We start from the raw sequence: 24,901 nt of genomic DNA, 5'->3' as shown, positions 1-24,901 counted from the left end.
AGTTAATAGTGAGATTCGAATATAGTGTGGCCAAAGATAAGATTGGCCTCTCTGTATTAAGTGTATCTGGTTGTTCAAATCCAGTTTTAGGTCTATATCCTAACAGCAAAATGAACAAAATCATTTAACCTAACACTGTTTACAACTAGATTATGCTTTTAAGTGGGCATTCAACTTTTAGCTTTTTTTCCCCAAGTAATGCCTTTTTCACCACAATGCAATAAACGCAGGAAGAGAATTCAAGAGTCAGACATCAATTCAGAGCAGCATGAATATCCAAGACTGTGATCATTCTTAACAAAGCATAGCCGTCTGTCATTCTGAGCTGAGAACCAACGATAAAAATGATCATAAACGAAGAAATCTTTCACTGTACAGCTGGAAATAAGTTTTTTCCCCTTTGACAGCCATGAATACAGGCTTGACTAGCCAGAGATAATACAATGCAAACACGGGGAAGGATCCAATCTGGTAGGCTATTGTCACGCAAATATCATCTTCATAGTGAGCCAGATGTACACGTAAACATATGGTGCTTTTTCACAGCCCACCTACACAACATAGCCCACCAGCAGGAAGAGGGCAAACTGGTCGCTTACCGACTGCTGGCATAAAAACAGGGTGACCAGTGGCATATTCTAATAATACATGAGGGTTTTATACAAGGATTAATTCCCATGATGCCTTGGGGATTTGATGCATATAATTAAAGTATTACCAAAAAGGATTTCAGGCTTCAGAGACTTGTTAACATGCCTAGACTTCACACCTGCCTACTGAGATCTATGGCAGGCCCAAATCCCTCTAACAATAAACTTTTATTTTCCTAGCTTTTCTTTTTTAGGGTTTACCTGAGAGAGGGGAAGAGGAAACAAAGTTTGAAGTGGTCGGGGGCTCCTCAATCAGGCTGAAAAGCAGTAAGAGCTTTTAGCAGCTGTCGATGGAATCTGATGGCTGTACTAAGATGAAATATGAATTGAGACTGTTAACTAGGTAGAGCGCTTGACTAAATAAGAGAGGTTCAGTCTCCGGCAGAGCAGAAATACTCACTTTTACTAACTAGCATAGGCCTCCAGCAATCAGGAGAACTCCTTGAAATGTCTATTGTACTCTGATTTCGACTACTTTAGAGCAATTGCTGTATTTCTTGATCAGGTAGGTGATTAAATCAGAATGTATGCATTAATTAAACATAAAAACAAATCTGGTCAACGACAATATCCAAACACTATCTGTCCTTTAGCTCACTAGCCTTTTCGTATTAACTTACACGTAATATACTGATTGTTTTTCATGAAAATGTTTAATACTGAATGCTTTAAATGAAATAAAAACACTGACAAATGTTTTATGCTTTTGTAAAAATCTCACAATACAATCACAAATACAGTAATATTGTGAAATATTACTACAATTTAAAATATTTATTTTCTATTTGAATATATTTTAAAATGTCATTTATGCAAGTTTCAGCAGTCTTGACAGTTTCGAACGGTAGTGAATATCAATATAGCTAATTACTGAAAATGATATTCATCAGACCTTTTATCTGCTCAGAATCTCTTTTTTAAATCCGACCAAAAATCCACTCTCTCTTTTTAACTGAACATGATAAACGTTTGCTTTGATTTTGAAACAAGCCTCTCATCAGGCATTCCAGTACAGCTTCCATGGCTTACTAGAAACCTTTTGCCAACCATATTTAATTGCCAGATATAAATGCACAGTTGATCCAGGTGTTTCTTAATAATTCTAAAGGTAAATCAACCGTTTCCCTATCCTTGTAAAAAAAAAAAAAATGTTCACAGCATTAGCAACAATAAAAACTAAAGAGGTCGGTTAAACAACACAAAGGACATTCTCTTTTTTTTTGATTGTAAAATGACTGTAACCAACTTAATAACATGTGGTTACGTTTTATATAGCCATGATAGAAACAATACTCAAATGTTTACAAATTTCTCCCAGTATATCAATCAAACCAGTATTTTCCAGCATTTAGTACTAATTGTTTTGCCCATTGACCGCCAATCCCTCAACCTCAGCACCTGCTCATTCTCGGTGAAGACTCGGCGACCGAAGCTCCAGATGATGTTGGGCGTGGGGTCACCTGTGGCCTCGCAAGTTAGTGTGATCTGCTCCTCCAATTCTGACGCTGTCTGGTTTTCTAGAAATGTGATCTTGGGTTGTACTGTTGGCACATAAACACACAAGTACTCAAAAAACAGCCCACAAACACTCCTCTGAGAAATGAAATAATGATTTTCCTCTATGCAATTACTGAGCCTTTACAGTGGTCGAAAAACCAAAACAGGTCTCTTAAGTTGATGAGATGAGAGTGCCTCACTGGCTGGGTGCATTCAATATTTAATCAACACATTGTTATATTTTATAATTCAAAAGAGGAACTTTGTTTAATGGGTGAAATGGAGTAGTACTTTGATTCACTTTTATTTGCCTTGCCTCGGCGACAAACATTTAAAATATTCATGCAAACTTAATAACAATGATAAAGAACAAAAGCATAGAATAGCACTGACACAGCAGCTCTCAGGATAAATTGTGTATATAAACTATAAACTAGGAACCAATGCTTTTTGTGTTATCGTTACTTTTCCCATGCTCTCTTACCAATAGTGATAGTTACTCTTTAGGAGTATTCACATTTGTTCTTATAAAGAGAACAATTTAGATCACTTTCAGTGGATCAAAAATTAAGAACTAAGTTCTCTTTAGCCCAATATGGATGGAAATTATTTCTCATAGGGATGTAAGCTACATGTATTTTCAGCATTTGAAGGAGTTAGTCAGTGGAACCCCCAAATTAATTACCTACTGTTTTTTGACTAACTCCAAAGTCGTGTAGTAATTTAATAGGTTTCTGAGTTTACAAGGCAAAATCTATTAAAAATTCACTATTAAATCCTTTTTGACCACTGCCGAATACCGTATGGTAACTGTTGCACTTTGCTGTAATTTGCATGCATGTTTATTGCTGAGATCCTGGAAAGTATTTACAAGAACAATATTTCAGAACTGCTCCACCACAGCGAGTGAAGCTGTTAAGAACAAACAGGCGAAAGAGAAGAAAAGCATGTACATATTTGAAATTGGTCATTATTGTGCAACAGGTGTGCAGTATAATTTTAAAATATGTATTATATACAATTATATGGATTATTTTTAGACTATAGTTAGATAGAACTATATAGCATGTCTATTTTCTTGTTTTTAACCAAGAGATTTGTATTAATAAAATAATAAATAGGATAATATGTTATAAAATATGCCTGGAATGATACAAATAAATGTTACATAATAATAATATATATAGAAAATACATTTTACACAATAATACGAATACATTTGTAAATAAAACACATTTGATTCAATAAAATGCAGGATGTATCATGGGGCTGTACTGTAAGTGTAATAAATCGCCATTCGAGGGGTCATGTAAATGTATTTTTACAGACGTCCACATAAGAAACAATTTCTGTCTGAAGGGCACTTGTATTCACATTATTCCTGAAACTAAAAGATTTTCCTCTTTAGTTGTGATAGGGTCATAGCCACCCTATCATTTATATATTTCATTTGCTTTTTTGGAAAACAATTTTATAACATAAAATATAATGTTTTTGTTGTCGTTATTTAGCAATACAAATTAGAGTCGAGTGAATGAGTTCACCATGAGCCCTTTGCATGCAGAGTGTAGGAGATGACATAACGGATGACACGACTTTGAAACGAGCAGTGCGTGGAGTTCATACTCATTTAATAATATTGCAACATTTCACGGCTTAATAATCGCACAAGGCAATAACACGATTTTGATTTTAAGCTGATAAATTGTATGGTTCTTATGGAAAGGCCATTTTCCTGTTAACTCATATCTAAACACTTGTTTTCAGTTCAGCTCCAGTGACAGAATTCTTCAGCTTACCAAACACATTGAGTGAGACTTCCTTGCTCCTCTCTCCGGCCTTATTTCTAGCGATGCACTGGTAATCTCCTTCATCAAGCTTAGTGACGTCCTTGATGGTCAACTCCGACCCATCTTCATTCAGATTGTACTTTCCATCTGATTCCAGCACGATATTACCTCTGCGGGGCAGACAGAGAGTGAGAGACAGGACGCAAGAATGGATAGGTTTACTGTTTGGCCTTGGAGCTGTTACTTGCTCGGCAAAGTCATGAATACATCATGCCTCATCTCCACATACACCAGAAAATACAGAGAGAAAGTGTGCCTGCCCATGAAATGGATTCTTCATCCTGCAGTGCACAGCTTCTCATGATGCTGATAGTCTAGGAAGAAGCTGGAGAAAAATGAAAGCGGATCTGCTTTGTCATCTTCGGCTTCTTGACGCGTTCCTGTCTTAGGGCCAATATAAAAGCTGTAAATAATGTCTGAATGCCATAAACATCAAGCTGATGGGCTTTTTTATTTGAAAGAATGCTGTGTGCTGTGTTTCCCTGTGACAGTAAATCAGTCATGCAGAGTTTGGATCCAAATACCTGCTCTTTTTGCTTGTAACAGCAGCAATTGAGCGACATTTTCAAATGGCCCCCGAGTGACAGCACTGTCAGTGAAGGAGGGAAATAAATGAGGTTGTGGTGAGCGCTCTTATCCCTTCTTCTCCTGAGGCAACGCGATCTCATCCTCTCATTCGTCTGCCAGTCACGACTTGGTTAAAGAAGTCACTGGAGTTTGAGGTAAAGCCATGCTGAAAGCACGGCTAACGGCAGCTGAAAGGGTGAAACAGCGCCTCTGCCATTCACAGCACTTTTAGTTTACAAGCTTCAATAACTCTGATCCCTCTCCCTCCCTGGATTCGGGGAAAAGCTTAGCACTCCCCAAAGAGATTTGGCTGAACTTTTCGGTGCTGTTTTGGCACAGACCGATAAAGGGCTGCTAAAAAAGAGAGGGAAATGAATGACACGTACCGTGCCCACGTGACGGTGGGTTCTGGGTAGCCATCTGCGTAACAGGCCAACGTCACGGACTGGTTGATGTCTGCAGTGGCATTGAGCTCAGTGTAGCGGGTCCTGATACTTGGCAGAACTGGGAGAAGAAGAGAAAGAAGAACTTAGATTCTTAAAAGAGACAGACGACCCCAAAATGACAGAAGTACTCTTTTCATATTTCGTTCCGAAATCTTTATGCTGTTATTTTATTCTGTGGAACTCATTTTCATTTAATGCCAGTTCATAGTAAGCATGCGCTCCATAAAAGAAGCACATAAAAACATTATAAAAGTCGTTTTTGAAGCAAGTCATCACTGAATAACATTGCAAAAGTTTGGTCTGTTCCTCGCATAAAGTTATTGAATGTATTATGAAAAACAAAAACAAAAAAAAAAACGCTTTAAATATTTCTGAAACATTCTTCTTTTTTAAGTTGCCTAGACAAAATAACAACATAAGGGTTTGGAAAGACTTCAATAATTACAGAATATTCTTTTTAAAAGAGAAAATATTTTATTACATACTATAGCTAAAATACAGGGCCAAACATTTTTTTTTCTCTAGAATTTACATATTGTTTTCTAGTATATCTAAAAATGTTCTAAATAATAATAAAATATGTGACTAATCTACATTTATCTCAAAAATTTATTAAAAATTATTAAAATGTCATTTAAAAAGGTTATGTAGGTAAATAAATAAATAAAAAGTTGTATTATTATTATTATTATTATTTAGTACAGTTAATTCAATTCAAGTTTATTTGTATAGCGCTTTTTACAAAACAAATCGTTACAAGGCAACTTTACAGAAAATTATGTTTCTACAATATTTAGTAGTAGCTAGTAGTTTGTGCACATTTGACAGGATTTTAGAAAAAATAAAAATAATAATAATAATACAAGACGTAGTCAGCTAGACGATGAACTATCAATATTATTAATTAAGTTATTATATGATGCAGTCACACATTTAGCAATAATTGTTAGTTCTGTTTGTTGATTCAGAGTTAGCATCATCTGAGGTCCTCTGACTAATAACTAATTAATAACATGTAATTTACCTTAAAATTACTATTTTAAGTAATTTACTAATTACTATTTTACTTATTTACTATTTAATTCTGTAGCGAGACACTGGTGTTAATATGTATAAACTCTCTGCTCCCGTGTCTCTGTGAGGTAACAACGCAGGTGGCTCTGAGATCGAGTCCTCACCGTTGACAATGACCTTGATGACCCTGAGGTCGATTTCTCCCCGGGCCATGATGCGGCCCTCGCAGGTGTAGTCACCCTCATCTGTCTTTTTGATGCCGCGGATCTGGAGGTGGTTGTTGCTTAAGACCTTGAAACGGACTGTAGTTGTGAGATAGAAACAGAGAGAGGGGAAAAAAAAAACGAAAGGAACCAAAATGAGACAGTAATTACTCTTGAGTAAGATAAGGAGACCATGTTAACGAGCCTCTCATTACATGCTGGGCAGCGAAATGACTCGCTGCACATCTTCTCCAGGTATAAAATCATCTTTATGGGCTTTTCTGCAGTGCGATCGGTATTCAAGACCAACAGTAAAGGTGCATATAATATTTCAGCTCCGTGGAGACAGTAAAACAGTACTGAAATATATAAAAAATGATGAAAAAGACAAATTCAGCTAGATGCTTTCCAGCTGTGTTGGTAATGCAGTGCTTGCTTACTACTTAGTGCACACTACATATTATATACTGGATACTGCGTACTAAAAAAAAAAAAAAAGAATCATGGAGCAATAATAAGAGTAGTATGTAACAAGTGTGTTGTGTTGTGCTTCATCCGAACTCATCAAAAAAGAGCACAGAACAGGTTAACGAGAGAAATGTGGAAAATGTGTTATTTACATAGAGCAGTATGGTTTTCAAGCTTCGCTACAATTAGTGGTTTTGCAGTGAAAATTTCATCTAGCAGCAGCCTGTGAGTTCACGTCTCACAGCAGAGAGCTGCGGTCACCGTTTCTTCCAGCGGTCTCTGAGGGAGGAGCCCTCTGAGGTTAAAACAGTTTCATCCAAATGAGGCTTGAACTGACAAACAAAAACAGTGCAGATGAAAACAGCATGAAACTGGGAGTTCTCACAATAAAATGTCAGGTCCTTATTGTTGCTGTTTACAAGCACTGCACAAGAGAGCTTACTAACCAAAAGAGTGGATGAATTTGACAGGAAATATGGGAGAAAAGTATGGGAGATATTTGAAAATAAGAGAAGATATGTAGAACAGAAATAAGAGTGTGGCATAGAGGGAATAAAAGAAAATAACAGACTGAGAGAGATCTGGTTGTGGTATTGTACCATCAGTCTCAGGCTGGATTCTGGTCTTTTTAAACTTCCAGATGATTGTTGGGGGCGGCGAGCTGATGACGTCACAGACGATGTCAGCCTCATCGCCCTCGTTGAACTCTTGAGGCGTTGGAGCATTTTGGAAAGTGAGTTTCTCTGTAAAAGACATTTGAAATGCACGTCAGTTGTACCACTGCTGCAAAAAATCATTTTCTTAATCTGCATTTTGGTCTGCTATTCCATATATTTCATAGAAAATTCATATCTATAAATATATTGTTAAAAAACAATTGTAATCATATAATCATATATTAAACTACAAATATACACTATATATATATATATATATATATATATATATATATATATATATATATATATATATAAACACACACACACACACACATATATATATATATATATATATATATATATATATATATATAAAGTGTATTCCATTAGCAAAATGCATGGTTGATGTTTAAAACTGATGTGTATCAACCTTATGGTTTCATTATTAGCGTACAGTTGTTTTGTTATTTAATGTTGTGGTAAATGTCAGATGATTGATTGTGCTTGGGGGTTACTAATGGGTCAAGTATAATTTGATTCCTCATTTCTAATGATTTCTAAATAAGCTCTTAAAGGAAATTTTTTTACTTACGGAATATTTTTACGATGACAGTGCCCTCAGATTCCTCGTCGCCGTTTTTCGCCACACACTTGTACATGCCTGCATGGTCGACGTTGGCATTGTAGATTGTGAGCGTCGACGAGGACTCATCATTCTTGCTGATGCTGATGTCTGGTCTGCCTGGCTGGAGCTTCTCCCCACTGGGTGCAAACCAGTCTATTTCCTTAGCATCTCCAGTAACTGACAGACAGATGTGACAGACCATCAGCTCAGCAGAACATAACAAATATAATAAAACATAGCAATACACATTTTCTAAAACAGATTTTATCTACTAAATCACTTTCATATATCTGTTACATTGATAGATTTTGACATGATTTTATTATGAATGTAACATTTACATATATACAGTAATTGAATCACATGCTGTAATTAGAGGTGATTCACTGAATCGGAATTTTGAATCTGTTCACTGACAGAGTTTGAAAGGATTCAGGGAAAATGAATCAAACTCAACAATTCACTAATAATTGTCTAATATGTCTGCAGCAAAAATATTCATAATATATTCAAAGTGTTTGATGTTTTCTTCAGTGCTACTCAGGGAAAAATTCAAGGTGGTTAATGTGCAATAAAATATTTTCACACATTAAAAAAAAAAGTAATAATAATAAAATAAAATGTCTCTGAATATAGTCAGATTTCCTTTCCTCACTATTTGATGAGTCCTCTGAATATTTCAGGTGTTCTTCATTTATAATACAAGCTGTTTTTGCTTTTCACCCACCATCATTCTTTAACATTACACTTAACTTGTCATGATTCTGCCCTCGTGTCCTTGATTTTTCCTAGTCTTGAGGCAGGATCATGACAGACCCGTGTTTTGTGTACAAGCGCATGGCCTTGTCTTTGGGCCATGTGCTTGTGTTGTCTCGTTCCCTTGCCCCGCCCCCCTTGTTAACCTAGTCGTGTCTTGATTGTCCCATCTGTGCCACCTGTCGTGTCTTGATTGTTCCCCCTATTTAGATCTCCTAGTGTGCTCTGTCTTGCGTCGGTTCATTGTGATTTGTGCGTTCCTCACCTGTGATTGAGATTTGTTCATCACTTGTGATTGTACCTGTTCCTGAAGAAGTGTTTTGTATTTCTGTGAGTGTTTGTTTATAGTTAGTGTTCCCGTGCTTTGAGTCTTTGTTTATCCCGTTAACTCAGTCCTGTTCAGTTATTTTGTATTTCCCTAGTCAGTGTTTTCCCCCTCGTGGGTTTTTGTTTTCCCTTTTTGTTAAATAAATCCTGTGTTTAGTCACTTCCTGTCTGCACCTGAGTTCCTCCCTTACCAAAACCCTGACAGAATGAACCGACCAAGAAGGAACTCAGCAGGCAGGAGGTCCTCCGAGCTCCAACACCTGTTGGAGTTCCGGAGGCAGTGCTGGATGTCATCCCCCACAGACAGGAAGGGGGTCACCCTCCCATACTCGCCCGAGGGGGAGTGGATCCTCCAGAATTATGCCCGGCTGTGGGAGAGCCTCTCCCAGGAGGAGCCACAGAGGTCCCCACCTACCCAGCTGCCGGCGATCCCGGAGGGTCGTGTCCTGGCCGTGGCAACCCTGGGGGGTCAGTCAAGCCCCTCCCAGAGTCCTGAGGTGCCCTCCTCAGCCAGCAGTCTCCCCATGAAACGAGGGAGACGGTTTTCATGGGAGTCAACTTCTGAGTCTTCGGCGTCCGAGACTGCCCTGCCCGAGACCAAACTCCCCCAACCCGCCTCTGACCCAGCTGTGGCCTCTGCACCGCGCCCAAGGAGGAAGAGGAGGAAGAGGGGGCCTGCCGGTCCTGTGACCCTGTCTCCTCCCGTGCCAGCAGCGGAGAGCGCTGGCGTGCCCGTGCCAGCAGCGGAGAGCGCTGGCGTGCCCGTGCCAGCAGCGGTGGGCGTGCCCGACCCAGCAGCGGTGAGCGTGCCCGAGCCAGCAGCGGAGAGAGCTGGCGTGCCCGTGCCAGCAGCGGTGAGAGCTGGCGTGCTCGTGCCAGCAGCGGAGAGCGCTGGCGTGCCCGTGCCAGCAGCGGTGGGCGTGCCCGACCCAGCAGCGGTGAGCGTGCCCGAGCCAGCAGCGGAGAGAGCTGGCGTGCCCGTGCCAGCAGCGGTGAGAGCTGGCGTGCTCGTGCCAGCAGCGGTGAGCGCTGGCGTGCCCGAGCCAGCAGCGGTGAGCGTGTCCGAGCCAGCAGCGGTGAGCGCTGGCGTGCCCGAGCCGGCAAAGAAGAGGGCAGTATGCAAGTCGGCAGTCGTGAGAGCGCAGGAGAGTGCCGCGGCCGACTCTGCAGCAAAGACTTTAGTTCAGTGTATCTCATCTCGTAAGGAGATGCCAATTGTCTTAGCGGCTAAAGCCTTTTCTGATTATTTGTCTAGTCTTGTCCGTATCCTAGAAGTCCCCGTCAGTCCTGTCTTGTCCTCAGACCCTGTCCCCAGAAATCCCGAGTGTCCTGATGTCGTCTCCCCGTGTCCCGTAGATGTCGTCTCCCCGTGTCCCGTGAGTGTTGCCCCGTGTCCTGCTGATGTAGTCATGTATCCTGTTGATGTGGCCCCGTGTCCCGTAGATGTCCCGTGTCCTGTTGTCCCCCCGTGTCCAGTAGATGTTGCCCCGTGTCCCGTAGATGTCCCGTGTCCAGTAGATGTTGTCGTCCCGTGTCCAGTAGATGTTGTTCCCCCGTGTCCAGCTGTCGTCTCCCCGCGTCCCGTAAGTCTTGCCCCGCGTCCCGTAAGTGTTGCCCCGCGTCCCTTGTCTGCTCCTATCATGTCCCCTGTCAGTTGTCCCGAGACCCCTCCCCGCCCCTCACCACCCAGACCTGCCCGTACCCCCCGTCGTCAGCCTTCGTCCTGTCCTCCTAAGATTCCTACCCCTCCCACCTGCCCTGGTCTGTCCCCCATGAACTTTGTGGTCCCGCCCCCTCCCCTTCCCTGTTTATTTATTTTTTTTTCACAAAACAAGGGGTTTATTCACAAAAAGGGGAAAACAAAAACCCACGAGGGGGAAAACACTGACTAGGGAAATACAAAATAACTGAACAGGACTGAGTTAACGGGATAAACAAAGACTCAAAGCACGGGAACACTAACTATAAACAAACACTCACAGAAATACAAAACACTTCTTCAGGAACAGGTACAATCACAAGTGATGAACAAATCTCAATCACAGGTGAGGAACGCACAAATCACAATGAACCGACGCAAGACAGAGCACACTAGGAGATCTAAATAGGGGGAACAATCAAGACACGACAGGTGGCACAGATGGGACAATCAAGACACGACTAGGTTAACAAGGGGGGCGGGGCAAGGGAACGAGACAACACAAGCACATGGCCCAAAGACAAGGCCATGCGCTTGTACACAAAACACGGGTCTGTCATGATCCTGCCTCAAGACTAGGAAAAATCAAGGACACGAGGGCAGAATCATGACATAACTCCTCTGGATCAAAAATCAAGGACTAAACTTCACACACTGAATTTCCTGAAAAGGTCAGGCAGGTCAATGAATTTACTGGCTGTAAATAAGCACATCAAAGCTTTAGTCAACCATGCCCTCCCATCAGAATGAAAGGGCTTGTTTAAATGGAATGAACAGTGGTGACAGCAGGACTGAAATCAAAAGCACTTCGTGAAGGTTAAATGACATGACCCCCCTACCCCACAATTTGTTTCATCACAGGAGGGTCATCTTCCTACCTTCACACAAAAAGAATTTGGACTCTCCCACGCTGACCTCTCCCTGGGCCGGAGTGATTTCCACTTGCAAGGCAGCTGGAAAAGAGAGGGACAGAGAAAAATCCATATTTCAGAAATAACCTATATTGATACAATACACAAATCAAACAAGGGAAGTGCAAAACTATTCGTTTTCAAAATCGAGTTGTTAGTTGATTGGATGAATGATTGATCAAAAATCAATTGTTATAATTTTCTTTATGTGTTTTCTGGAGAAGTTTTCCATTTCTATCTGTGGAATGTATAGATGTAAATTCAAAAATGCATTACATTTTCAAGTGTCTTAAAAAAAGAAAGAGTAGCCTACAATATCTATTACATTTAGCTGATGCAAAATTTAAGAGGAGAAATTGAAAAATTTACTAATTAATATAAATAATGAATATAAATTGCAGAAGAACAGCATTTACTTGAAATATAAACATTTTGTACCACTATATATGTATTTCCTGTCACTTATAAACTACATCAACTAGATCCTAGTGAACTGGCAAATTATAGGCCTCTTTCAAATCTTCCATTTATGTCTAAAATTTTATAAAAAGTTGTGTCTGCTCAATTGAGCTCCTTCCTGCAAAAAAAAAGAAAAAAGATCTGTGTTAAGAATTTCAGTCCCCACCATAGCACAGAAACTGCCCTTGTTAAAATTACAAATGACTTGCTTCTTGCGTCAGATCAAGGCTGCATCTAATTGCTAGTTTTACTTGATCTTAGTGCTGCGTTCGACACCATAGATCATGACATACTCATAGACTGGTTACAAAACTATACAGGTATTCAAGGGCAGCCTCTAAGATGGTTTAGATCCTACCTGTCCGATCGCTACCATTTTGTTTATTTAAATGGGGAGTCATCTCATTTTTCACCATTACAATATTTTCAATATACATGTTGCCCTTTGGAAATATTATTAGAAAATATGTGATTAGTTCCCACTGTTATGCTGATGATACTCCTCTATATATCTCAACGAGACCAGATGAAACTTCTAAATTATCTAAGCTGACAGAGTGTGTTAAAAATGTAAAAGATTGGATGACGAATAAATTTATCCAATTAAATTTGGATAAGACAGAGATATTAATTATTTGACCAAAAAAAGAGTACACAGAATCTTGTAAATTACAATTTGCAACTAGATGGATGTATTGTTACTTCCTCTATAGTCAGAAATCTGGGTGTTATATTAGACAGCAACTTGTCTTCTGTAAACCATATTTCTACCAGAAAGACTCGGGAGATAGAGGAATGTACGAAGCATACATTTATTGACAGCTCAGCGAGCACAATTATAAATTTCTTTGGCGGAAGGCCCGTCCATGGTTCGTAATCCGAGGGTAGCGAATCTGCATTTCCTGCCTGAAGACGAAGGCAGGGGCGCAGCAGACCCCCCTGGAAGGTAAGGACAGGACCATCCTGGTGGTGGTGGGGAGGGTGGAGGTTGTTGTCGCGTTGGCATCTGCGAACTCAAACATGTGTAAGTACGATCTTTTATACAGGAGTATAAAGACGTGATTGGATAATGATGAAGGTAATTAATGACGAAGTGATTGAGTCTTCCTGGCAGAACTTAGGCTAAAGCTTCCATTTCCCATGTTACAAAAACAGCATCCTTCCATCTTACAAACATTGCCTACTTACGAAACATGTTATCTGTTTCTGATGCAGAAAAGCTTGTTCATGTATTCATGACCTCTAGACTGGACTATTGTAATGCACTTCTAGGTGGTTGTCCTGCTTCTTCAATAAACAAGCTACAGGTAGTCCAAAATGCAGCAGTTCTTACCAGGTCAAGAAAATATAATCATATTACCCCAATTTTACAGTCTCTGCACTGGCTACCTATTAAGTTCCATATCAGTTACAAATTATTATACCGATAAGGCCCTAAATGTTTAAGCTCCTGCGTACCTAACTAGCCTTCTACCACGTTACAACCCATCACGCACCCTAAGGTCACAAAACGCTGGACTTTTGGTAGTTTCTAGGATAGCAAAGTCCACTAAAGTAGGAGAGCTTTTTCACATTTGGCTCCCAAACTCTATAATAGCATTCCTGATAATGTTCGTGGTTCAGACACACTCTCTCTGTTTAAATCTAGATTAAAAACACATCTCTTTCCCCAAGCATTCAAATAATGCATCTCATAATTTGTGGCTTCAGTTGTATCTGATCAAATGTGCATTCTTGTCCTTAGCTTGGGTAAAACTAATTAATTTTACTTGGTTGAAACAGCAGCTACGCTAATGATGTCACTATTTGTTTCTCGGTTTTGCACTGGGATTCACACAAGCTTCAGTCTAAATCCAGAACACCTGAGAAGAGATAATGCTGACCCTCAGAGGACCTCAGATGATGCTAACTAACCCTGAAACAACAAACAGAACCAACAAATATTGCTACTTACTATGCAATCAAATAATAATTGCTGTTAATAGTGTTCATCGTCTGGTTGACTACGTCTAGTATTATATTTTTTCAGTCACCATTTATAAGCTACTACTAAATATTGTAGAAACGTAATTTTCTGTAAAGTTTCTTTGCAATGATTTGTATAATCAAAAGCGCTATACAAATAAATTTGAATTGAATTGAACTTTTGACTAATTTAATGCATACTTTCTGAATGAAAGTATTAATTTCCCAAACTTTTGAAACAGTAGTGTACATTCACTATCAAAACAGGCCCGGAGATGACATGTTTAAAATCCCCTGATATTTGGTCCATGTCTGTGGGAATCCTCAACTACTGTAATTGGTTATCATCCATCATGACCCATTCTTAAATTATTCCCATACACACAAGTAGGCTACATGTTCCTCCTACACATCCGAACCGAAACATTTCAGCAGAAAGCATTCTTTGTTGTCTAATTACTAAGGTAGTTTACATAAAATCACAGTTTCTGTCTTAAAGCAAAAAAGAGAAGCATATGCTGTACATCCCCAGTGACTGGGCCTGCCAACCAATTAAAACGCACTCCTGGGAAGGATGTTGTCAGTGGGTGTACGAGGAGCACAAGGCCGTGCATTCGTGGACCTCAAGATAACAACACGTCAATAGCGCTGGCTCTTTTCCAGTTCCGTTAATGTGGCAGGCGGAGATGAGTATTTACAGCGGTACAGAAACGGCTGCGCAGGTTGTTGGCATACAAGAGCAATGTGCAGCAAACCGTAGCCATGGTAACCCCAAGTACTGTCACAAGCTCTTATTGAAAAGCCCCAATGTTAGGCAGGCTGATTCTCGGACTAAATATGACAATTAGGGCTCGGCACTATCAGAAATATGGTGAATTATAGGCCTCTCGCAAACTTATTTTCCACCCACAATTACCTGGGGGTTCTGAACTACACTGATATTTCATAATGGTACCTTAAGCTTCAATTTTCCAGTTTAATGGAAGGCACCTGATGGAGCTCCCTGAACATTTTCTTTCGTGTGCAGTAGGGGAGCGTAATGCTGTAAATGATAGCATATTAGTTTCCCGATATGAGGCTAATACATTTCATCTTCCTGCATCAACTGCAGTGAATGAGATGAGCCAAGGCAGCAAACGGCTGTTAGCTCCACGAGCAATGGATACCATCACAACGCAAGAAAAAGATATGAAGGCAAACCCATCTATCTCAAAGGTGAAACTGTACCTGCTGGAAAACAACATCTGATTGTTTCTTGTCAAAAGAATGACCGCGGTCAGTGTTACTGAGCTTGTCAATCATAAACAACATAATGTGTCAAGAAATTACCGGAATGCTTTGTATCCGAATGATTGTGACAAGAGAGGAATTGACCTAGAACCAAACCACATGAGATAGATCTATACACAGCAGCATTCTGCAACTCAGAGCTCGTTTATACACACTGCAATCATGGCTAATTATAAAAACGATTCATTCAATAAATTAGATTCAGTGCTCTTCTTTTCCCTGTAAAAGTCGTAAAAGCTTTATTCAATTCAAGTTTATTTGTATAGCGCTTTTTACAATAAATTAAATTTATGCATTTAGCAGACGCTTTTATCCAAAGCGACTTACAGGCTATCAAATTTTTACCCATCATGTGTTCCCGGGGAATCGAACCCCCAACCTTGCGCTTGATAACGCAATGATCTAACAATTGAGCTACATGAACACAATACTATACAATACAAATACAAATCATTACAAAGCAACTTTACAGAAAATTACGTTTCTACAATATTTAGTAGTAGCTTATAAGTGGTGACTGTCAGTTTGTGCGCATATTACAGGATTTTCTGAAAATTACTACAAGAGTAGTCAACCAGACGATAAACATTATTAACAGCAGTTATTAAGTTTTATGGGTAGAAAAGCTTTTAAACTCAAAATGCATGATAATACTACGACAGTTGGAATGGATAAACCTTCATCATCTCTATTATCTTATGCGTTGTGGTATTCTTGTTAATGTGCAACAGGGAATGACATGGAAGAGAAGTATTGTTAAATAAAGTCTTTATTTTTTTATATATCTTATTATTTTTTTGCACAAAACGCATCCTCTTAGCTTCTTAAAATTACAGCTGAACCACTGAAGTCTATGCAGGATCAGAAAGCGCTCTGATTTGATTAAAAACATCTTAATGTGTTCTGAAGATGAACGAATGTCTTACGGGTTTGAAACAACATGAAAGTGAGTAATCAATTACAGAATTTTCAATTTTGGGTGAACTATCCCTTTCATATTTCAGGTTTTAAATGAAAAAGGGTAGTTCAGTAGTAGAACAAGGACAACACACTACAATATCAATGACAAACATCCGCTAACCTCGACAACACTGAGAACAGCCCTACAGCCCTACTCCAACATCATGCTTCAAGATACAAAGTGTCATGTGTTGTGGTGTGAAGAAGTACACACACAAAAAAGGTATTTGCTCTAGTATTTGCAGTCAAGCAAAGAACATCTCTATTTGTTTGTGTATGAGAATGAAGTGCAACAAGAGATATTCGCTGACGTTAAAGTACTGTGGGAGGAAACAGCGGTAATGCTCAAAAGGAATTTCCAGACAACACTCTTACACTTTCAGCACAAATCGAAAAAGGAAAAATATATTCAAAACCAAATCAAGTCTTAAGTGTGCTCAGCCAACCAGCTATATTACTCGGTCCCTGAGCTTGAAAAGCCTCTGTATATACTAAATCTGTGTAAAATATTGTAATCCAATATCCTGATACATGTATTGTGTAAAAAAAAAACAGCTTAAAAAAAAAGAAAAAAAAGAAAAGGCCTACATATTAAATTTGCATATGACTTAAGTTGTTTGTTCACTGAAAGCATTATGCCTAAGAAATAGTCAATTTCCACTTGAAAACACCAGAGTGCCTTGAACAATTGAGCAAAATAAACTCAGACCATGAGAATTTCCGGGCCGGCGATGATATTGTTATTTGAACTTCTTTGACTTGGTAATACAGTCTTGAGGCTGTATATTGAATGAAGCCAAATGTTTGGACTCCATGCTTAGCGAATGTCAATACAGCAAAAGTGCAGCGCTGTGTCCTTGCTGAGAGCACAAGCGAGGCAAATGAACACGTAAAACACAATAGGATGGCAAATCGATATACCTAATTACGAAATAAATCTGAAACAGCTCAGCCTTATAGGTGGCAACTCGCTGTGCTGCCAGCACGATCCTCTAGAATGCTTCATGCGCTTTTACTCTTAATCTTCATTCCTACTGAACAGATAACTGCAAGGTACTTAGCAAACCAGCATATTGTATGATGGATAGCATATAGCACAATAACAATACAAAACCATAAAAATGAGGAAAAGAGAGTTAATATGCTGCTAAATCTCTGAGGAAACTGCCATAGTTTTTCTCTGGTGTAAAGGTTTGGCTAGTTAGCTTGGTCCTGCCATTGAGATGAATGGGAATGCTAATGAATAGCTTCTACATGTATTATGAGTCAAGCACAGAGAAATATAATGCAATGACAAGGCAGAAATAATTTTCAAACTCTACATGTAGTGAGCCTAAACACATTGAATGTAGCTTCTTGAATAAGGACTCCCACGCTCACAATGCTATCTTTCAAATGAGGAAGATACATCCAATCCTATTTCCCCTCGACTTACGGTCATATATTTTTGCTAGTAAAATCCTGCATATATTGGATGTCAAGTGTTCTATGAAATGTATGTATTTGATGTATTTGTCTTTGATGGCTAATGAAAACAGCTCTGTATTTTCCCAAGTTCATTGATGTGTTACCAATCCATGTGTTTACGTCTGACACAAAGCTACATCCTCTACATTAAATCACTGTATTCATGCAAATACACAGCTGCGGCAATTCATCTCCGTACTCTGGTGAAACATGCCATCAGACCGGTGTGATGGTGTATTAATCCTTGTGTAACAGAGGCAGAGACACTGATGTTGGCAAAACACACGACTATTAATCACCAAGGCTTCGAGGAGATGAGCTGTCTGCCTGTTGACGTGTGCCTGACGTTGGGTGTCATCTCAGAGAGAGCTTAAATTTTTGTGGGCCAGATTAAAGAGATTCTCCCACTGACAAACTTTCCTGACGGCAAGTTTATTTTTACCATTCTGTGGCAGGAATAAGGTGCTTTGAAATGCAGTGTTAGACGGGCTACGAAGGGAAGATGAAAGAGCATTGGCTAACTCCTATATGTACAATGTCATACCTTCAGAGCAGATTCAAGGCTAACTCAAACACATTCACACACACACACACACACACACACACACACACACACGGTACAAAGCACGGAGTTGCTGAACTCCACCTCGACACGTATTTCAAGACATGATTTTATCTGACAGGCCTCTAGCTGAGGTGCAACTGAGATTCTAAACGTAAATCTACTTCTCCCATCAGGTTTGTTCTCAGGTTGTCAGTGATTAATGATTTGGTAATCTTCGTAAATTATGGGTAGAAACTTTTAAGTGTCTGTTTCAACCTCGACACATCCATGTGCTTATGTTTAGTTTAACAGGCCGATCGATGTGACAGCTACATAATCAAAATTATCCATTTAATCATATCAAATGCCACCTGTAATGTGATTCTGGTTCAGCCTAGCCACAAACTAATTACTCTTATGAACTGATTATGAAATGAAGACATACAGTACATCTGGTATGCTGCATTTATTTGATCAATTTAAAAATATATATATTATTACAAATTAAAACAACTGTTTTCTATTATAATATGTTTTAAGTATGGCTGTCAGTTTTATCGTGTTAACTTATTTAATTAGTTATAAAAAAAAAATTAGTTAACCCACATGTTTTTAAACTCTGTCATCATTTACTAACCCTCGTCCTTTCAAACCTTTCTTTTGTGGAACAAAAAGCTGTTGTAGTTATCAGTGACTTTCATTGTATTAACAACAAATAGAGGTTACTGATATGTTTCTCAGATTATCTTCTTTTATGTTCCATAGTTTATGTTAGGCCGTTGCAGCCTAAATGTTTATGTGTGTAATACATTTTATGTTGAATCAAGTAAAATATTTCTTTCTAGAGCTACAATAATGTCTACTTGATACTTTCTCATTTAACACAAAAAAAGCTTTAAATAATCTTGTGTGGGTCTCTTCACAGTGAAATTTATTTTGCGATTAATTGTATTAAGTAATCGAAACATAATGTAACTAATTAGATTAATTAGTGTCACATGATCCTTGAAAGTAATTTTAATATGCCGATTTGGTGCTCATGAAATATTTTTTTATTATAATGCTTAAAGGAATAGTTAACTCCCAAAGTAAAAAAAAAAAAAAATCGTCATTTACTAACCCTCACATAAATATTTGAGTATTCATTAATAAAATTCACTGCCCCTAACATTTGAACAGTAATTAATCGTATAATACTCTGTTAAAATAAATGTACATGCATATCTCTTATGAACTTTTTTGATGTCTTTGATATGTTGTCTACTTCCTGTGATTATCCATTTCTGAGAATTTCTGTGTACTACGTTTGTGAGCATGAACTGTTATTTCTTCTGATACAGTAAAGCATGCGTGGTTAATTTGAGGTTGGCAGTAAATGAGACATGGAACTCCACGGAGAACAGCTGCTTCAGCTTAATATTTCATTTTATACCAACCAAGCCAATGAAGAGAACCAGCATCTCTGGGGTCTCATGTCAACTTTGAACTCCAAAAACTTCATGCACCACCCTTGGCGAGTTACTATGGAAACTGGAGGGCCTGGGATACCCTCTACGTGAAACTTTTCCAGCATATGCCAACACAGAGGGCATTCGGGGTGAGAGAAAGTTATTGGATGGCCTCATTACCACGCTAATCATCTGGTCCAATTGAGCTGACTATTCCAGTTCCAGTATTTGTCTCAGTCTATGCATGCATGATGTGCAGAGGATGCAGCAATAACGTTCTGTCTTTAGGCAAGAAAAAAGACTAACAAGCTGTGGTAATGACTTGGTAGTAGTTATACTGTTTCACACGGACCAAAAAAAATAAACATATTGCGAAAACTCCTATTAACTGAAGAGCTTGTACTATTTTAATATTTTAAAGCAGGACTGACTTGAAGGCAATTACAAAAAGTAATAACAGCTTAGGGAAAAGAGGCATGGCCAACTGTTTTGCGATTTTCTCAAGGTTACAAGGCACCATATTGTAAGAACAGATGGTAGAATAGCTCTGAGGTTCTATTTTAACACTCTGTGATCCGGAGAAATTCAGGAATGAAGTGACTAGCATCAACTCCCCACTTTACTGATATGTAGGGCAGCTATGTCCCTCGAAGTTTTGATATAAAAAAACACCAGCTTCCTCGTGCCAACTTACTGATAGCAAAAACAATGAACAACAGCAGCAGCTTCATTCAAATAACAATTACGAACGCCCACAATGTACGTTGGCACTATCCAAACTATTTTCAGAAGCTCATCCTGAATAACTAATTCCTAAATCAAAGCAGAAGTCCCAAACGTAAAGGAAACCGTTGACAGAATTAACAATCTGTTAGAAAGGTCCACACTACACAGAACCAACAGATGGGCATTAACGCTGATTAAAGAAAAGTGTGAGACAGGCAATTGAATAAACAAAGCTTTGGACATTCAACTAATTATTTGAGATGTTATGCTTCACTTTGAGAAGTTCACAAGTGTTGATGGGAAAGCTTATATCTAATGCCACAATTCATAAAGCTAATAGGATTAGAGACATTCACACATGAACCCAAGCAGACAGAAGTACGAGTCTATGGATGATGACAAAGGAAGGCGACGTATAATCCACACCTAAGGATGCTTTATTTATGTCTAAGAAGACTTCATGATACATATCAGATGTCTTCTTTTGAGGAGATTTTCTGCATTTATTCCAGGATCAAAATGCGACTATACCAGAGGCCAGCATAAATAAAACAGCTGTGATCTAGAAAAATTAGTATTTACCAACCTTTGCCTCAGAAGTACATGTAAACACATGCCAGAGGTGATGGCAGACTACAAAGCAGCAACCAAAGTGAGTGACTGAAGAACAAGAGCAATGCATCCATCTCAAGAACCATGAAGCAAGATAAAGCCCCCTGTGCTACTGACCTCATGCTCCCACTTAAAGATTGACTTTGATACATTTGAGCTTTACACAGATAAACAGAGAGGATGCTTGGGTTTAAAACACTGACACTGCAAGGAATGGTATAGTTGTGATGGTGGGAATGATAACATTTGGCTTTAGAGCGGTGGTTCAAAACCTTTTTTTCTCCACATACCATATCATCCATAACAATATTCAGAGTTCGCATTACCTTCCCAGTTTTCTGTGATTTATTGGATTAGGATTAATGATAAGGATTTCAATTTAACCAGATAATTATATATATATATATATATATATATATATATATATATATATATATATATATATATATATATATATATATATATATATAAATTTATTTAATTTAACTTTTTTCACCTTAAGGCCATTCTGAAAGTTTGCTGGGGCCCCTACTAGACCCTGGCCTCCTGTTTGAGAAGCACTGCTGTAGAATGATACTCCATGTAGTAGTGGGTGATATGACCAAAATCTTATATCATGATATGAGTAATTTTTTTTCACGTTAACGATATATATCACATCTTCTTACTAAAGTTAAAAAAGTGATTTAGTTAAGCACACTAAGAGGTTTTCTCTCTTTTGTTGTTTGATTAACATGAATTACAGACAGCAGGAATATTAGACCGCCGTCACTTTAAGAGCTTCCTGATCCAATATACTGAAAAAATGCTGTTTGCTTTCACTTAAGACCTAAATTACTGTTTATGAGGATACTTGAAAAAACTGACATTTTGACACATAAAAGTGTGTGTATTTAACCGTTCAAGGCCTATAAAGCGGCAAAAATAACTTTGTTCAGTACTCCCACGCTCTATAAAGACTTCTGAAAGCAGAATGAGTTTTCTTTTGGTGATGATTGTGGTTCAATGGCTTAAAGTCACTTGTTTTAAACCACAATGCTTAAAAACGTCCAAATGATAAATTTTCGTGACCATGTAGCACAACAACGTCACGAAACAGATGATATTTCCATTTGTTTGTATCTTCCAGTGTGAAAGCTAAACCTAACTTTAAATCAACCTAAAGTGGTTAGCAACTTAGCTAGTAGTTGTTTATGCTGGTTTGATTCAATCGTTTTAAAAGTGTTTTGACAAAACTATCAGCACCTATTTTTATTAGTGTTTGTCAGTTAGCAGTTATAATTTAGCCTCAGCAAACATATACCACTGCAATGAGTGGCCACTGCCACCATCTTAATAACTGTGAAGTGAAATGTGTTCTTTAATCATGGCACGTCTTGGGGAAGATAAATTAGACCACTCGCTCAGAGGCTGCCACAATGTGTGACTAAGACAAATTCAAATTACTTGAATATCCCTTGCCAAAAACAAGTTCATTTAATTTACATATGTTATTACCTTTAATGGTGCAGATGCCCAGTGCTCTGCAGTGTCAGCTCGAAACTGGAGGGGCAACCGCCCACCACGCAGAGACTGAGCACTGCCTGCAGGATACTAATTGTGCTCAATGCAGATATGGGTGACTAAACATCAGAGAGATAGAACTCGCTCTCTGATTGGTGATAGCACATAACAATGATAATGACAAGGCCGATATCTCATCTCTCTTACTCTCTATATTCTTCTTTAAAGCAGCAATTTACTCAAAAAAAGATGAAGAAGAGAGGTATACATAAATATAGATGTATAAATTAATAGATATTTAAATGCAGTAGATCTGGCTAACACTTTAGCATAGGGACCAATTCTAACTTTTAACTAGTTTCTTATTAGCACTAGCTTATTAATACTTATAAAGCACATTTAAGTACTTTCTGATATTCTAAATCCTTAATCCTATCCAAAACCTAAATTTAACAATTACCTTACTAACTATTAATAAGCAGCAAATTAGGCATTTATTGAAGCAAAAGTTGTAGTAAATGGTTTGTTAATAGTGACAATTGGACCTTAAAATAAAGCGTGACCTATGTTTATTATTCATTGATAAAAATAAATATTTTATAAATAAAGATAAACAATTATTATTATAATAACATTAATAATTATTATTTTATTCTATTTTTATGTTTAATTGTTATTTTGTAACTGTGATATTGCTTGAGTGAGAGATTAAAAAAATTGTTTTTGTTTATTTTTTGTTTATATGAAAAAAATAATAACAAAATGATAAATACAGAAATATATATTTTAATTATTACTTTTATTATTATTAATATGTTGAAAATAAAAACAAAACACTGAGTAATTAAAATGAATCGTTTTAAAATATTTAAATTTAAGTGTTGACAATGTAAAGTATAAAAAAAATTGATATTTATTTTGAGATGCTAAAGATTAAAATTTTCAGTGTTGTTTTTTTATTATTATATTATATCACTGCTTGTCAGTATCAGCCTAAATATAAAAAAATAAATAGTAATTCAGTAACATTTTTTAGTTCTGGGTGAAATATTCCTTCAAGAAAGAAGAAAACAGAGCAGATTCACAATGAAGTATTTTGCTCTTCCAGAGTAACAAATGAGACACAGTGTGCTCGAGGTGTGATATCAGTAGGAGAAGTCTTAATTAAACAGAAGAGGATGATGTTTATGAGGTGGGTGGTTGAATGCAGGTAACTGGGGAGAAGACAATGTCTCAGGGTTGAATGTGGGGCTGTAGATCGTCCTGATGTCTTGCCCCTCACAGCGAGGCCTTGAGCCACAATCTGTAATTAGAGTTAATTGACTTACTATTGAAAGTCACTGAGAGCTGCTCTGGTGCAGCACTGTAGGAAGATTAGCCATCCTTATGAATCCCCCTCCCAAACCTCCTCTTCCTCTACTGTAGATCCCCATTAACAAGGCTTTGCTTCTTAGTCTCAAATTTAATTCAAAAAGGAATCATACCGATGGACTGGGATATCTAGAAAATGGCCCTGTCAGATTGAAAAGGCCTTTGATCTGCACAAAGACAATTTCAATGTACCGAGCGAGCTCATCACATCGAGCCAGTTGAGGCAGAAAACTCCTCCTTTGGATATCAGCCCGTGTAGGATGATTCCCAGCTTTCAGTACCACTTCAATAACCAGCAGCACACGTCTGGTCTCACAGCGTCAGTTCCACAAGCTAACTACAACTCTAACCAACAAAACGCCCGTCTGTTTGGATTGAGAATCCAACGGTCCCTCCAAACTAAATTCCTAGTAAACCCTGTTGAGAGTGTCTCTCCTGCAAATAAATACCCAGCATGCCATTTAGCTAAGCGTGTAATTTGTTTGCGCTGCGGACCGTGGTCTCTCCATGTCCCTCAGCGCCGATGAAGACAGAGGAGAGCGGGGCAGAGTGATGGTATGTCCGGTAATCCTCACTAAGCAGTGTGGTGGGGGACTGAAGGGTGCTGGGGTGTCTATCAGCTGTGCCTGTCCCGGGCTAATTACCGTCCAGGCTTGCTATATGGAAACCGGCCAACTACTGTAAACACACCGCCGACCCACTGTGACCCCCATAAGCACACTCTGCTTATAGATAGTAGTATAGAACAGAAAATAGGCTGTGTAAAAATATCGACTTTCCTATTAATCGTGACCTGCATTTCAGGGATCTCTATATTGAGTCATAAAAAACGAAATTGCAGTCCAAAGTGAATGTAATGAGATAAAGGCTTGTATAGTAACATA

The 24,901-nt window shown here is 38.5% G+C and overlaps 1 protein-coding gene across 9 annotated transcripts in view; it reads right to left on the bottom strand.

The window, feature by feature from the left end:
* Positions 1 to 24,901, bottom strand: part of LOC127985738 (neural cell adhesion molecule 1) — a 227,320-nt gene that overhangs the window by 62,591 nt on the left and 139,828 nt on the right. For all 9 annotated transcript variants that reach the window (XM_052587845.1, XM_052587846.1, XM_052587847.1 and 6 more), the window contains exons 2-8: positions 11,640 to 11,714; positions 7,947 to 8,156; positions 7,295 to 7,438; positions 6,189 to 6,326; positions 4,951 to 5,068; positions 3,947 to 4,107; positions 2,049 to 2,191 (exon numbers count right to left, since the gene is read on the bottom strand). In XM_052587845.1, coding sequence (XP_052443805.1) covers positions 2,049 to 2,191; positions 3,947 to 4,107; positions 4,951 to 5,068; positions 6,189 to 6,326; positions 7,295 to 7,438; positions 7,947 to 8,156; positions 11,640 to 11,714 — 989 coding nt within the window. The remainder of the gene's footprint in view (positions 1 to 2,048; positions 2,192 to 3,946; positions 4,108 to 4,950; positions 5,069 to 6,188; positions 6,327 to 7,294; positions 7,439 to 7,946; positions 8,157 to 11,639; positions 11,715 to 24,901) is intronic.

Source organism: Carassius gibelio, chromosome B21, assembly GCF_023724105.1.
Source record: "Carassius gibelio isolate Cgi1373 ecotype wild population from Czech Republic chromosome B21, carGib1.2-hapl.c, whole genome shotgun sequence".
NCBI lineage: Eukaryota > Metazoa > Chordata > Actinopteri > Cypriniformes > Cyprinidae > Carassius > Carassius gibelio.
The sequence above is the reverse complement of the archived record's forward strand: the minus strand, read 5'-3'. Positions and strand labels throughout refer to the sequence as shown.